The 17,265-nt window shown below is 46.2% G+C and overlaps 2 protein-coding genes across 3 annotated transcripts in view; both read left to right on the top strand.

Annotated features, from left to right (window-relative positions):
* The first annotated feature begins 6,699 nt into the window (after positions 1-6,699).
* Positions 6,700-9,713, top strand: LOC117509723. Its single transcript, XM_034169440.1, is given in 2 exon segments — positions 6,700-7,330; positions 7,333-9,713. Coding segments are annotated over 2 exon segments (2,895 nt in total). The 5' UTR covers positions 6,700-6,714; the 3' UTR covers positions 9,612-9,713.
* Positions 9,714-16,681: 6,968 nt separating this feature from the next.
* Positions 16,682-17,265, top strand: part of ep400 (E1A binding protein p400) — a 231,378-nt gene continuing 230,794 nt past the window's right edge. For both annotated transcript variants that reach the window (XM_034169641.1, XM_034169640.1), the window contains exon 1: positions 16,682-16,845. The gene's annotated coding sequence lies outside the window, so the exon portion shown is untranslated. The remainder of the gene's footprint in view (positions 16,846-17,265) is intronic.

Raw genomic sequence — 17,265 nt, 5'->3', positions numbered from 1 at the left:
GGCTTAAAACTTTCCTTTTTGCTAAAGCTTATAGTTAGGGCTGGATCAGGTGACCCTGAACCATCCCTTAGTTATGCTGCTATAGACGTAGACTGCTGGGGGGTTCCCATGATGCACTGAGTGTTTCTTTCTTTTTTTGCTCTGTATGCACCACTTTGCTTTTAATCATTGGTGATTGATCTCTGCTGTCTTCCACAGCATGTCTTTTTCCTGGTTCTCTCCCTCAGCCCCAACCAGTCCCAGCAGAAGACTGCCCCTCCCTGAGCCTGGTTCTGCTGGAGGTTTCTTCCTGTTAAAAGGGAGTTTTTCCTTCCCACTGTCGCCAAGTGCTTGCTCACAGGGGGTCGTTTTGACCGTTGGGGTTTTTACGTAATTATTGTATGGCCTTGCCTTACAATATAAAGGGCCTTGGGGCAACTGTTTGTTGTGATTTGGCGCTATATAAATAAAATTGATTTGATTTTGATTTGATTTGATTTTTTTATTGCGTTCTCTCGCAATAACCTAATATCATATTAAAGTTCATGCCTGTCAGCGCGCACAGTGAGTGGAATCAGGTGGGGGGAGACTGAACGTATACACACACACACACACACACACACACACACACACACACACACACACACACACACACACACACACACACACACACAGCAGACAACAACATGATTTAGGACAGATGAGGTAATAAGTTGCTGCACCTTGCGCAGCTGTAAGACTCTGTATGAAATATAGTTTATTTATAAAACAGTGTAAGTAGTAACACCTGAATGTTTATGTTTTCTTTTTTACCGTCCTCTTGTGAATCATGTTGCTGTCTGCTGTGTGCGCGCGCGCATATGCGTTCAGTCTCCCCACCTGATTTCACTCACTGTGTGCGCTGATAGGCATGAAATTAATAATAATAAAAAAAAGAAACGTGACCCCGACGTGTGGTTTTTGAACGCACATCGGGCCTCATGTATCAACGTTGCATACGGCGATATTTGAGCGTATATGGGGTGTACGCCAAAACGGCTGTGCTACTTGGCATTTATCAATGTGGTCGTTGGCGTACGCTGCACTGAAAATATACACCAGGTCGAGAGGTGGCATAAATTATACACCAAAATTAACCAGCGCTGGAATCCACATAAAAATGAAGATGATCAACATGATAAACAGTGCCATTATACAAATCAATGCATATGTTACATAAATAACACTTTCTTGATTATACTACATAATAATCAATACAAATCACGCCTTTGCGGGATTGTTATGGAGCACGATCCGTGGCTACAGCGCTGACAGGAAGGAAAGCGCTACTCGCGTTTTTCTCCAGACTTTGAGCCTGGAACCAGAGCAGCGCTGAGCTTAACTTCATGTGGTGTGATCGTTTTAGACAATGAAATTGATAATAACAACTGTAGTTCCGTCATTCCTTTAATTCGCTCGTGCTGCAACCAGGTTTTGTCGTCTCCATTCAGTTGTCACAATAAAATAAATAAAGAAATACATTTAAAAAATAAAGAAATCTGAAAAATTAGACGTGTCTTATTAATTGAGCGAGCAAATATCCACATGTCAAGAATTATTGACATGTGAAAAGAGAATACAGTGGTCCCTCGCTATAACGCCGTTCACCTTTCGCGGCCTCGCAGTGTTGTGGATTTTTTTAGTCCAATTTTGCATGTCTTTTTCTTACAGTGTTCTGTGTGTCTGTTTATAAGAATCTTCTCGCCCAGAAGAAACAAGAGCGCCATCAACTACCCATAACTGTGTTCTTCACTCGGAAAAAGACACCTGCAGCGAGGTGTCACTCAGCGGAAAAAGGCGCGGCGTCAGGACGCAGAGGCGCGATCTGTGAAATACTGGTCAGTCACTATTAATAATTTCTTATGTGTCCAACCTCGTAGGTTGATCGTTAAAATTAAATTCGTTAGTTCTAAAAGCCATCATAATTATTTATAGGAAAACGTTCTATTTTTATTTCTCAAACAAATGTTTGGGCCTGAAAACAGTTTGGTTTTATTTTTCTGCTAAGGTTTGAATTTTGAGAGTGTTTACACACGAGAGAAAAGTGAGAAAATGTTCATGCCTGTTTGAGAAAGTGTATAAAGTGGTTTTACAGGGGTTTTACAGCTTTAAAACATCTAACCCTAACCCACAATAATAATTGTAAAAAATAACGCTGACTACTTCGCGGACTTCACTTATTGCGGGCTATTTTTAGAACGTAACTCCCTCAATAAACGAGGGACCACTGTAACACTTTTTTGATTATATACTACAAAACAATTAATACGACGGCCACTTTTAACGCTCTATTGGCACGCGTCATGATTGGTGGAGTTCTTTTTCTTTGCCGTCTTCCTGGCTTCCATGTCGTAAAATAAGGGTGTGTTTGAAGCGGAGTCTGAATATTTATGGGCGTGTTCATTATAATTGCGATTGTTTTCACCCGCCGCATTTATCAAAGTCACGTCGGGCGTACGCCGGAAATGGGCAGGTGCGCACTGCTTGATACATGTCACGGCAACTTTGGTGTACTTCAAATTTACACCGTAAATTTACACCACAAGTGCGCAACGTTGATACATGAGGCCCAATGTGAGCAGTCAGATGGCATCAGAGCATCGGGCCGTACAGTGTGAGACCATGAATCGTGCGCTCTGAACTTTTAAACCCTGCGGTTTTGTCGCACAGTTTGAGCGCGATCCAAAATTTCTAACACGAGTGAAAAATCGCCTGAAAAAGGGCCAAAAATCGCACAGTGTAAGCCCAGTCTAAAGGTGGTGCACTGGCGAGTTAACAATACCGTTCTTGTTTTAACTAACTAACTTTTACTTTCTATTATAAGCCACCCAATTTTCACAGTCAGTCAGCACATAAATGCTGGATTTAAATGCCACAGCAGAACTCTTATTATCTCTATGCGCTGGCGGTTTGTGGGCCGGTTGGATATGAAACTCCCGGGCTGAAAAATGTTCCCAGCATGCCCCTGCTCTGACATATTTGTATTAATATTTTGCTATATTATAATATGTTGCAGAATAATTGATGACCACTCCATCAGCGTGGATAACTATAGTTGTTATGGTTGTTCGAACAGTATCATGAAGAACACTAAGAGTTTCCTGCGACACTTGATGGGCTCCCTATTTTCATTGTTATTACTGTGGCCAAGTGGTTCGTGCACTTGGTTTCAGTGCGGAAGGTTCCAGGTTCAAATCTCACCCCTGCCACATTTCCCCATGTAATGTGGAGTTGCGTCAGGAAGGGCATCCGGCATAAAACCTGTGTCAATTTAACATGCAGATCCACCTTGGATTTGCTGTGATGACCCTGAGTGCAAACAAGGGAGCAGCCAAAGGGACTTACTTTTATTATTGCCTTTATAAGCTTTGTGTCCGATCTTTTCCTTATTCCATCTGATATGAGAATGTAGTAATCATTTGTTGTTGGCTGAGTGCAGAATTGTTCAGATTTATCCAACAGGTTAATCTTTGGGGAAACTGATGGGGAGATAATTCAGTTCACATTCAATGATCCTATGAATTTAAAGATCAGTGACAATTTGGACGTGACACCTTGAATGGTAGTTCCCTCTCACACGTTGGTGCCCCTGCCTTGTTGGCATGTTGTATCAGGTGAGTATGGAAGACTGGATACCTTATGATGGGTAAGATCCCACCTCATAACTTGGGACACCCGAAGATGCACCACCATGATGACTTTGATGTCTCAGTGAGGCCTTGACTCACTACTTGGGCACCGTAAGGGAGCATCTGGATGGGGTCAATTGATGGTTGCCTATGTGCCTACATGTTTGGTGGACATTTGATTTGATTGGACTTTTGGATCGATCTATCTATCTATCTATCTATCTATATATATATATATATATATATATATATATATATATATAACTTCCTGGCTGCTTGGAACACACTGGGGTCATCACGCAACTCATCAGAGAGGCCCATGAGAACAAAGGCGACCTAGCTGTGTTGTGGTTGGACATGGCCAACGCCTACTGGTCCATACCACACAAGCTGGTTGAGCTTGCTCTCCACCTCCACCATGTTCCCAGTAAGATCAAGGACCTCATCCTGGATTATTACAATAACTTCAGGATGAGAGTTACTTCTGGGTCAGAGACATCAGACTGGCATTGCATTGGGAAAGGGATAATTACAGGCTGCACCATCTCTGTTGTCCTCTTCTCCCTAGCCATGAACATGGTGGTCAAGTCAGCTGAGGTGGAATGCAGAGGGCCCCTGACCAAGTCAGGTGTACGACAGCCCCCCATCAGAGCCTATATGGATGACCTCACCGTAACAACCATGTCGGTCCCAGGGTGCAGGTGGATCCTGCAAGGGCTTGAAAAGCTCATCACCTGGGCAAGGATGAGCTTTAAGCCCTCCAAATCACGATCCATGGTGCTGAAGAAGGGGAAGGTGAGTGACAAGTTCCACTTTTCCATCTCAGGAACTGTCATCCCAACCATCACAGAGCAACCCGTGAAGATCTTGGGGAAACTCTTCGACTCCACCCTAAAGGACTCAGCAGCCATCCAGAAGGCCAGCTTAGAACTTGGAACCTGGCTCACAAGGGTAGACGAGTCTGGCCTGCCTGGTAGGTTTAAAGCCTGGATCTACCAGCATTCAGTCCTGCCCCGCATCCTGTGGCCCCTGTTGATTTATGCAGTCCCAATAACAGCAGTTGAGTCCCTAGAGAGGAAGATCAGTGGCTTTCTTCAAAAGTGGCTGGGACTTCCTTGCAGCCTTACCAGTGCTGCCCTGTACGGAACGAGTAACATCCTGCAGCTTCCTCTCAGCGGTCTCACAGAAGAGTTCATGGTGGAACGCACCAGAGAAGTTCTACAGTACAGGGACTCGAAGGACTGCAAAGTGTCAGCAGCCGGCATCGAGGTGAGGACAGGAAGGAAGTGGAAGGCATGGAAAGCAGTGGAGCTGGCATAGTCATGCCTAAGACAGAAGGCATTGGTGGGCACTGTGGCAACAGGCAGAGCAGGCTTGGGTTACTTCCCAAAATCCTCATCAGCCAGGCCCGTGGGAAGGAAAGGCACCACCTGATCCAGGAGGAAGTCAGAGCGGGTGTGGAGGAAGAGCGGGTGAGCAGGGCAGTAGGACTACAGCAACAGGGAGCATGGACAAGGTGGGAGAGCACACTACAGCACAGGATCACCTGGACAAACATCTTGCAGCCAGATTTTCAGCGGGTCCGCTTCCTGGTGCAAGCTGTCTACGATGCTCTGCCAAGTCCAGCGAACCTCCATGTGTGGGGGAAAAGTGAGACACCTTCCTGCCCACTGTGCTCTGGTAGAGGCTCTTTAGAACACCTCCTCAGTGGCTGCCCAAAGGCTCTGGCAGATGGTTGATATCACTGGCGCCATGACCAGGTGCTTAAGGCAGTCGCTGAGAGCATAGCCTCAGCCATCAGCTCCAGCAAGAACCATCATGCTCCAAAGAAGGCAATCTCCTTTGTTAAAGCTGGAGAAAAACCCAGAGCAAACCAACATGCGACATCAGGACTACTCCACACAGCAGCTGACTGGCAGTTGCAGGTTGACCTGGGTAGGCAGCTGAGGTTCCCCCAGCACATCGCAACAACATTCCTTCGCCCAGATATGATCATGACCTCTCAGTCTTCGAAACAGCTGATCATACTGGAGTTGACAGTTCCCTGGGAAGAAAACATCGAGAAGGCCAATGAGAGGAAGAGGGCTAAGTACCAGGAACTGGTGGAGGAGTGCAGGGAGGGAGGCTGGAAGACGGTCTACGAGCCCATAGAGGTAGGCTGCAGGGGATTTGCAGGGCGGTCTCTGTGCAAGGTCCTCAGCCGCCTGGGCATCGTAGGAGCAGCAAAGAAGAGGGCCATCAAGTCTGCAAGCGAAGCCGCCGAAAAGGCCACCAGGTGGCTTTGGATGAAGAGGGCAGATCCGTGGGCTGCTACTGGGACGCAAGTCGGGGCTTGATCACCCCCGGCTGGGTCGCCTGGGTGAGGGTGTATGATGTTGCAAGACCTGAAACACCCGATGACCCCAGGATGCATCACTGATGATGCGTCCCAGTGCATCCATGAGGTGTATTTTGAATATTTAGCATCTGGCATAGCCAGTGACTCCTAGGAACAGATTAGGTGACAACCAAGAATAGTTTGGTCGACTACTGGAGAGACAGTTGACAGCACGGAAAGACGGCACCCGGGGCAGGTTGGGTTAGCAACCCAACCTGTATCTTTCGTGAGAGAGAACCCAATCAAGCTATGGCAAGCCCTACAGTGAGATACCCCCAGGAGATCCCGAGAGGGCGGGAGGATGAGATCTCCAATCAGACGGACCACACAGTGATGACCCAGGCAAACAGACAAATGACAAACGTAACATGCATTTGCGGAAGGCTGTGCAAGAACCATCGTGGCCTGAAAATCCATCAGGCTAGAATGAAATGCTTGGAGAAAGACAATGAGGTACAATGCTCAGGTCTTGTAGCTGGTGAGACGCAGGAGGAGCCCGGCCAGGAGGCAACCCACAGAGCCCAGTCCCTCCACGTACCTCAGACTCTCAATCCCAGCAGAGTAAGTCCACAGCAGCGGATTAAGTGGTCCCCAGCCAGCAAGAGGAGCGATTGGCAGCAGTTTGACGAGGATGTGTCAAACATCATCCAGGCCACAGCCAAAGTAGACGCGGACAGCCGACTCACATCAATGACCACCATCATCATCAGCTATGCCTCAGTAAGATTTGGGCAGGTGGACAAAGGAAAATCAAAACCCACTTCCTACACAATGAGCCGAAGAGCCACCCGGATACATCATCTGCGCCAGGAGCGTCGTACCCTCAAGAAGCAGTACAAGGCTGCAACTAAGGAGGAGAAGCAACCCTTAGCGGAACTGAAAAACATCCTGCGAAAGAAGCTGATGACTCTTCGCAGAGCAGAGTAGCACCAGAGACGGGGGAGGGAGAGGGCAAGGAAGCGAGCGGCTTTCATCGCCAACCCCTTTGGCCTTACCAAACAACTGCTAGGGGACAAGCGCAGTGGCCGGCTTGAGTGCTCTATAGAGCAAGTAAACCGCTTCCTCCAGGACACTGTGAGCAACCCTCTGAGAGACCTGGAACTGGAGCCCAACAAAGCTCTCATCAGCCCAGATCCCCCAACAACGGAGTTCAACCTGAAGGAGCCAAGCCTGAAGGAGGTTGAGGAGGTCGTCAAGGCGGCCTGCTCTGCATCAGCACCAGGCCCCAGTGGAATTCCTTATCTGGTCTACAAGTGCTGCCCGGAGCTTCTACGGCACCTGTGGAGGATCCTGAAGGTGATTTGGAGAAGGGAAAAGTGGCCGACCAGTGGAGGCATGCTGAGGGAGTTTGGATCCCCAAAGAGGAGAACTCACAAGATATCAGTCAGTTTCGATCCATCTCACTGCTGAGCGTGGAAGGGAAGGTGTTTTTTAGCATTGTCTCACGAAGACTGACCGAGTTCCTCCTCAAGAACAGCTATATTGACCCATCAGTACAGAAGGGAGGGATCTCTGCTCCTGGCTGCTTGGAACACACTGGGGTCATCACACAACTCATCAGAGAGGCCCATGAGAACAAAGGCGACCTACCTGTGTTGTGGTTGGACCTGGCAAGCGCCTACTGGTCCATACCACACAAGCTGGTTGAGCTTGCTCTCCACCTCCACCATGTTCCCAGTAAGATCAAGGACCTCATCCTGGATTATTACAATAACTTCAGGATGAGAGTTACTTCTGGGTCAGAGACATCGGACTGGCATCGCATTGGGAAAGGGATAATTACAGGCTGCACCATCTCTGTTGTCCTCTTCTCCCTAGCCATGAACATGGTGGTCAAGTCAGCTGAGGTGGAATGCAGAGGGCCCCTGACCAAGTCAGGTGTACGACAGCCCCCCATCAGAGCCTATATGGTTGACTTCACCGTAACAACCATGTCGGTCCCAGGGTGCAGGTGGATCCTGCAAGGGCTCGAAAAGCTCATCACCTGGGAAAGGATGAGCTTTAAGCCCTCCAAATCACGATCCATGGTGCTGAAGAAGGGGAAGGTGAGTGACAGGTTCCGCTTTTCCATCTCAGGAACTGTCATCCCAACCATCACAGAGCAACCCGTGAAGAGCTTGGGGAAACTCTTCGACTCCACCCTGAAGGACTCAGCAGCCATCCAGAAGGCCAGCTTAGAACTTGGAACCTGGCTCACCAAGGTAGACAAGTCTGGCCTGCCTGGTAGGTTTAAAGCCTGGACCTACCAGCATTCAAGCCTGCCCCGCATCCTGTGGCCCCTGTTGATTTATGCAGTCCCAATAACAGCAGTTGAGTCCCTAGAGAGGAAGATCAGTGGCTTTCTTCAAAAGTGGCTGGGACTTCCTTGCAGCCTTACCAGTGCTGCCCTGTACGGAACGAGTAACATCCTGCAGCTTCCTCTCAATGGTCTCACAGAAGAGTTCACGGTGGCACGCACCAGAGAAGTTCTACAGTACAGGGACTCAAAGGACTGCAAAGTGTCAGCAGCCGGCATCGAGGTGAGGACAGGAAGGAAGTGGAAGGCATGGGAAGCAGTGGAGTTGGCAGAGTCATGCCTAAGTCAGAAGGCATTGGTGGGCTCTGTGGCAACAGACAGAGCAGGCTTGGGTTACTTCCCAAAGATCCTTATCAGCCAGGCCCGTGGGAAGGAAAGGCATGACCTGATCCAGGAGGAAGTCAGAGCGGGTGTGGAGGAAGAGCGGGTGAGCAGGGCAGTAGGACTACGGCAACAGGGAGCATGGACAAGGTGGGAGAGCGCACTACAGCGCAGGATCACCTGGACAAACATCTTGCAGCCAGATTTTCAGCATGTCCGCTTCCTGGTGCAAGCTGTCTACGATGCTCTGCCAAGTCCAGTGAACCTCCATGTGTGGGGGAAAAGTGAGACACCTTCCTGCCCACTGTGCTCTGCTAGAGGCTCTTTAGAACACCTCCTCAGTGGCTCCCCAAAGGCTCTGGCAGATGGTCGCTATCACTGGTGCCATGACCAGGTGCTTAAGGCAGTTGCTGAGAGCATAGCCTCAGCCATCAGCTCCAGCAAGAACCATCATGCTCCAAAGAAGGCAATCTCCTTTGTTAAAGCTGGAGAAAAACCCAGAGCAAACCAACATGTGACATCAGGACTACTCCACACAGCAGCTGACTGGCAGTTGCAGGTTGACCTGGGTAGGCAGCTGAGGTTCCCCCAGCACATCACAACAACATTCCTTCGCCCAGATATGATCATGACCTCTCAGTCTTCGAAACAGCTGATCATACTGGAGTTGACAGTGCCCTGGGAAGAAAACATCGAGGAGGCCAATGAGAGGAAGAGGGCTAAGTACCAGGAACTGGTGGAGGAGTGCAGGGAGGGAGGCTGGAAGACGGTCTACGAGCCCATAGAGGTAGGCTGCAGGGGATTTGCAGGGCGGTCTCTGTGCAAGGTCCTCAGCCGCCTGGGCATCGTAGGAGCGGCAAAGAAGAGGGCCATCAAGTCCGCAAGCGAAGCCGCCGAAAAGGCCACCAGGTGGCTTTGGATGAAGAGGGCAGATCCATGGGCTGCTACTGGGACACAAGTCGGGGCTTGATCACCCCCGGCTGGGTCGCCTGGGTGAGGGTGTATGATGTTGCAAGACCCGAAACACCCGATGACCCCAGGATACATCACTGATGATGCGTCCCAGTGAATCCATGAGGTGTATTTTGAAAAAAAAAAAAAAATATATATATATATATATATATATATATGAATGCACCAGTTTGGTTTTGCTCCCATTTTTCATGAGCTGAACTCAAAGATCTACAACATTTCTATATACTCAAAACACTCTGATTGTTGCAGCAGCTGTCCGGGTGGCTGGTCTCAGACCATCTTGGAGGTGAACATGCTGGATGTGGAGGTCCTGGGCTGATGTGGTCACACGTGGTCTACAGTTGTGAGGCCAGTTGGATGTACTGCCAAATTCTCTGAAACACCTTTGGCAATGGCTTATGGTAGACAAATGAACATTCAGTTCATGAGCAACACCTCTGGTGGACATTCCTGCAGTCAGCATGCCGCACGCTCCGTCAAAACATCTGTGGCATTGTGCTGTGTGATAAAACTGCACATTTCAGACTGGCCTTTTATTGTAGCCAGCCTAAAGCCCCGGTCACACGGCACCAACGGAGGACACTGAAGCCAAAACGAAACAAGAAATCTGGACTTCCGTTGACTTTTGGAGACATCATTTAACCGTCGTCCAGCTTCATTTCTCTAGCTATATATATATATATATATATATATATATATATATATATATATATATATATATATATATACAAGGGTAGGCTGAAAAGTTCTAAGGCTGACTATGATGCAGTTGTCGAATTGAACAAATTCAGGGTTATTTTTCTACATAGTCTCCCTGTAACTCCACACACTTCTTCCAGCGGTGCTTGAGTGCTTCAATTCCCTTGGCATAGAAGCTTTCATCTTGAGAGTCAAAGTAGTCCTCAGTGGCAGCCATCACCTCATCAGTGCTCTGATAGTGCTTCCCAGCCAAGTTTTTTTCAGGTTTGAGAACAGATGAAAGTCTGAGGGTGCCAAGTCAGGGGAGTATGGTGGGTGATCTACCAGTTCGAATCCACACTCGTGGATAGTGGCCATGGCCACTGTTGACTTGTGAGCTGGGGCATTGTCTTGATGGCACAGCACCCCTTTCGTCTGCTTTCCTGGTCGCTTCATTTTGAAAGCCTCGCATAACTGTCTCAGTAGGTTAGAATAGTACTGTCCATTTATGGTTTGTCCCTTTTCAAGATAGTCCACGAACACAATGCCCTTGGCATCCTAGAAAACTGAAACCATGACCTTTCCCGCAGACAAAACGACCTTGGCCTTCTTTGGAGGTGGTGACCTTGGGTGTTTCCACTGCATTGATTGTTTTTTGTCTCTGGTTCAAAGTGGTGAACCCAACACTCATCCTGGGTAAGAAAACATTCCATGTAATTGGCTGGATCCTCTTCAAAATGTGCCAAGTTTGCCTTCGACATGACTAGCCTGGTGCGTTTCTGATCAGGCGTCAGAAGACGTGGCACCCACTGAGCTGACACCTTTGACATTCCAAGTTCTTCATGCAGAATGTGTTCAATTCTCTCACGGGATATTCCCACAGCATCTGCTAGCTGATTAATCATCGATCATCTGTCGTCCATCACCATTTCATGAACAAGGTCAATGTTTTTCTGGGTTGTGGCTGTTGCAGGCCGCCCAGACCTTGGGTCGTCTTCAAGGCTCTCTCTGCCCCTCTTAAATTCAGCTGCCCACTTCTGCACTGTAGATATGGAGGGAGCTTCATCCCCTAATGTAGCAACCATATCCGCATGAATGTCCTTGGGCTTTAACCCCTTCTTATGCAGGTACTTAATCACACCGCGATGCCAGATTTTGTCCATTTTTGCCATTTCCCTCTACCACAAACTTTCAAACTTGGCTATGAACCACAAACTACCTCACAACCTGGAAGAAAATAATACAGTTAGTCATCAGAAGAGTTGAACTTAATGCATGCCAAGTTTTATTGAAATGGCATTTCTCCTTCTTGGTGAGCCTTAGAACTTTTCAGCCTACCCTCGTATATGTAATATATATATATATATATATATATATATATATATATATATATATATATATATATATATATATATATATATATATATATATATATATATATATATATATATATATACACTACACAAAAACATAAACACAACACTTTTGGTTTTGCTCCCATTTTGATGAACTCAAAGATCTAAAACTTTTTCCACATACACAATATCACCATTTCCCTCAAATATTGTTCACAAACCAGTCTAAATCTGTGATAGTGAGCACTTCTCCTTTGCTGAGATAATCCATCCCACCTCACAGGTGTGCCATATCAAGATGCTGATTAGACTCCATGATTAGTGCACAGGTGTGCCTTAGACTTCCCACAATAAAAGGCCACTCTGAAAGGTGCAGTTTTGTTTTATTGGGGGGGGGGATACCAGTCAGTATCTGGTGTGACCACCATTTGCCTCATGCAGTGCAACACATCTCCTTCGCATAGAGTTGATCAGGTTGTCAATTGTGGCCTGTGGAATGTTGGTCCACTCCTCTTCAGTGACTGTGCAAAGTTGCTGGATATTGGCAGGAACTGGTACACGCTGTCTTATACACCGGTCCAGAGCATCCCAAACATGCTCAATGGGTGACATGTCCGGTGAGTATGCTGGCCATGCAAGAACTGGGACATTTTCAGCTTCCAAAAATTGTGTACAGATCCTTGCAACATGGGGCCGTGCATTATCCTGCTGCAACATGAGGTGATGTTCTTGGATGTATGGCACAACAATGGGCCTCAGGATCTCGTCACGGTATCTCTGTGCATTCAAAATTCCATCAATAAAATGCACCTGTGTTCTTCGTCCATAACAGACGCCTGCCCATACCATAACCCCACCACCACCATGGGCCACTCGATCCACAACATTGACATCAGAAAACCGCTCACCCACACGACGCCACACACGCTGTCTGCCATCTGCCCTGAACAGTGTGAACCGGGATTCATCCGTGAAGAGAACACCTCTCCAACATGCCAAACGCCAGCGAATGTGAGCATTTGCCCACTCAAGTCGGTTACGACGACGAACTGGAGTCAGGTCGAGACCCCGATGAGGACGACGAGCATGCAGATGAGCTTCCCTGAGACGGTTTCTGACAGTTTGTGCAGAAATTCTTTGGTTATGCAAACCGATTGTTTCAGCAGCTGTCCGAGTGGCTGGTCTCAGACGATCTTGGAGGTGAACATGCTGGATGTGGAGGTCCTGGGCTGGTGTGGTTACACGTGGTCTGCGGTTGTGAGGCTGGTTGGATGTACTGCCAAAGTCTCTGAAATGCCTTTGGAGACGGCTTATGGTAGAGAAATGAACATTCAATACACGAGCAACAGCTCTGGTTGACATTCCTGCTGTCAGCATGCCAATTGCACACTCCCTCAAATCTTGCGACATCTGTGGCATTGTGCTGTGTGACAAAACTGCACCTTTCAGAGTGGCCTTTTATTGTGGACAGTCTAAGGCACACCTGTGCACTAATCATGGTGTCTAATCAGCATCTTGATATGGGACACCTGTGAGGTGGGATGGATTATCTCAGCAAAGGAGAAGTGCTCACTATCACAGATTTAGACTAGTTTGTGAACAATATTTGAGGGAAATGGTGATATTGTGTATGTGGAAAAAGTTTTAGATCTTTGAGTTCATCTCATACAAAATGGGAGCAAAACCAAAAGTGTTGCGTTTATATTTTTGTTGAGTGTATATATATATATATATATATATATATATATATATATATATATATATATATATATATATATATATATATGACAAATTTGGGTGTGGAATCCATGAGCTACCTACAACGCGCGTGGAATATCTCAAACCTAAACCTACTTCTAGGCATCTTATATATGCTACTCTGGAACCACCCCTAAACCCAAACAGTTCAACTGTCAACCCCACTGAGGTCCTTAGACTGGGTGTCATTAACATAAGATCACTGTCCTCAAAATCATTGCTGATTAATGATTTAATTATTGATCATCACTTAGATATGATAGGGTTATGTGAAACCTGGCTTAAACCTACAGCTGTCCTCCCCTTAAATGAAGCCTGCCCACCAGCATATACATTTAGTCACGTCCCTCGTGATGCAAAGCAAGGCGGGGGTGTTGATCTTATTTATAAATCCAGGTTTAGCTTATTAGCTGTTGGGGGTCACAAATAGAACTCATTTGAGCATCTGATTCTCCGCTCCGCTCAGGATATTACGCATTGCCAAGGTCAGAAGAATAAAAAATCAGCCGTATTACTTTGTCACTGTATATCGGCCTCCTGGCCCATATTCTGAATTCTTAGATGAATTTGGTGCGTTCATCTCTAACTTGTCAACTAGTGCAGATAATATTCTGATCATTGGTGACTTTAACGTTCATATAAATAAGCCTTCTGATCCCCTCTGCAAATCATTTATGGAAATTGTGGATGCATTAGGATTTCGGCAATGCATTCAGGATTCGATGCACATTAGTGGAAATACCCTGGATCTGGTTCTGGCACGTGGTATTGCTGTCACGAATATTGACATCATGCCTGTTACATCAGTGGTCTCTGATCACTCACTTATTAAGTTTACAGTTTCGCTGCCATCTTTAGTGGAATAACAGTCTTATTTATCACTGCAGCAATGCATCAACTCCTCAACTAAGACTGAACAAGAAGCTAGACTGCCTGATGTCTTAGCCTCACTTTTGACAAATACCCAGTCAGTAGACAGACTTGTGGATAGTTTAAACTCAGTGCTCAAAACGACACTCGACATGATTACACCACCTGTGTTGAAACCGCGCTCCCCCAAATCGCAGTCACCTTGGTTCAGTGATTACCTGCTTGACCTCAAGCATAAAGCAAGAGGTCTAGAATGGAAATGGCGTCGTTCAAAATTAGAAGTATTCCACCTTGCGTGGCGTGATGCTATCTTAGACCATAAGCATGCATTATTGGCTACAAAGCGGACCTACTACTCTGATCAACAAAAACAAGCATAACTCAAAGTTCTTGTTCAACACGGTGGCAACACTTATTCATGGACAACCACCTGTCGCTCACTCTCCTTTTACAGCACAAGATTTCCTAGATTACTTTGAGAAGAAAATAGTTGACATTAGGTTGAACATATCCCAGCATGCATTAACCCAGCCACTACACCCTGCTATTGAGGTGGGCGCCACTACTGAGGTATTACCTAGATTTACAGAATTTTATAGTATCTCTTGTTGTTTAATGCTGACAAATTATACAGTATTTCTTGTCTTTCTGATGCCTGATTCTGTTTTTTTCTCTCTGTTTAAGGTGCAGCTCCATCCAGAGATGGGAGTTGTGTTCGTGTTGGCGATCCTCCTGTCCTGTGCGCCAATAGAATTTCTTGTATATTCGTCCGTGAATTGTTCTGTGAATTGTTCTGTAATTTATGTTTTGGAGCATTGCCCAAGCAGAGGGTCACCCCTTTGAGTCTGGTCTGCTTGAGGTTTCTTCCTCAGAGGGAGTTTTTCCTTACCACTGTTGCTCTGGGGGTTGGTAAGGTTAGACCTTACCTGTGTGAAGCGCTTTGAGGCAACTCTGTTATGATTTGGCCCTGCGACAGACTGGCGTCCTGTCCTGGGTGTACCCCGCCTCGCGCTCTATGGCTGCTGGGATAGGATCCAGCCCCCCGCGACCCTTAATTGGACTAAGCGGTAGAACATGACTGAATGAATGTTGTGATTTGGCGCTATATAAATGAAAATAAATTGAAATTGAAATTGAAAATCTCTCTAGACATGCTGACAAAACTCGTAACGTCAGCAAAAAGTACAACCTGTTTATTTGATCGTATACCAACAAAACTGTTTAAGGACCTGTGGTCCACTCTTGGGCCGATTGTGCTGGAAATTATTAATCTTTCTTTAACTTCTGGATCTGTTCCTAAATGTTTCAAATCTGCAGTGATTAAACCATTACTTAAGAAACCTAATCTTGACCCAAGTGTACTGAAAAACTATCGGCCGATATCAACTCTATCATTTTGCTCTAAAAGTCTGGAAAAAGTGGTGTCACAACAGCTCGTAGACTATCTTACTGAGAATAATCTCTTTGAGCCACTGCAGTCTGCTTTTAGAAAATATCATTCCACAGAGACAGCTCTCACTAAAGTGGTGAATGATCTTCTGCTTACAATGGATTCGGACACCACTACAGTTCTGTTGCTGTTAGATCTCAGTGCTGCATTTGATACAGTGGATCATCATATTCTACTTGATAGGCTGGAGAATCATTCCTCATGCCGGCCTCTTCTGAATCTTCTCTGTTCTCTCACGATGTCCTGGGTGAATTAAGCCTTAAATTAGGATGTTTTCAGCTCGAAACAGGCCGACGACAGCGCCTGGAAGCGCTGCAGGACGTCCCGCTCCGTGGGAAGTCCTTACACCGACAGAAACACCCCATAATCTCTCATCAGCCGTTAAACTTTTCACAGAAAACCATCTTAATTTCTCGAATAGTGTCCACTCGGATATTCCTCACAGGTCCAGAAAAAATTTTGATAAAGCAACGCGCGCCGTCTCGAGCAGCGTGTGAAACAAAGGAATTCAGCCGAGAGGGTGGGACCACATCTCACTCAAGGCCTGCCCACAGGGAAATGACGTCACCGACACGCGTGAAAAAACTCACGCATGCGCACGAGGGTTCAAGCATGATTGGTGTAATCGCATGTCTTTCAAATCCATATAGTTAAAAAAAAAAAATAAAAGGGTCGGTTTATTATCTAAGAGACCTTGTATATATATATATATATATATATATATATATATATATATATATATATATATATATATATGTGTGTGTGTGTATGTAAATTTCTGGTCCGCATTTGACTGGCATTGTGTCCAGGGTGTTCCCCCATAGGCATATGTTCCCCCCGCTAGATGAGTGAATATCTCATGTTTGACAGCTGGTGGCGGTAGTGCACCATCAAACGTCAATCGCCTCCCGCACATTACGAAGAAGAAAACTATGGTGTTCCGGGTTAAAGGTTGTGACGGTCGCCATGTTGCTGAGTGGGATTAGCTCCAAAAGGTCGTAGCAATACTCAAATATTATTATTATTTTTTTTGTATATATCGTAATTATTATTACAGCGAACGTGTCTTTGGAACCATGACTTAAGATTTATACACCGCTTCAGAGTACCTGTTTCGTGTAAGTAAAGCCCGTCAAGTGATAATTGTGTTGTAGTTTTTCAGCGTTAGCTGGCCTAGCTCCTCGTTAGCAACAGCGAGCCGCGACCCGAAAACGCGTTTATTAATTTTAATTCTTCAAACGCAACACAGCATTCTTACGCCTCACATCACATTAAGATTAAAGCATACTTATTTTTATGAACGAGCAAATCACACGAGAGTGCCTTTGTCATTTTGTTCGTGAGGCGAATATAACGTTAAGTATAGTATATGTGCACTCTGTTACTAGCTACCATTAATGCCTAGTCTACACTGGCAAACTTGACCAAACTTTTGTTTGCAAACATTACCAAACACCGCGTTTGCTTATGTTTGGCTTAGGCGTCCATACTATGAAACATTACCAAACATTACCAAACAAATGTTTGTACTTTCCCTC

Source organism: Thalassophryne amazonica, chromosome 5 (genome assembly GCF_902500255.1).
Source record: "Thalassophryne amazonica chromosome 5, fThaAma1.1, whole genome shotgun sequence".
Taxonomy (NCBI): Eukaryota; Metazoa; Chordata; class Actinopteri; order Batrachoidiformes; family Batrachoididae; genus Thalassophryne; species Thalassophryne amazonica.
Note: the sequence above shows the minus strand (reverse complement) of the source record. Positions and strands in the feature narration are given on the sequence as shown.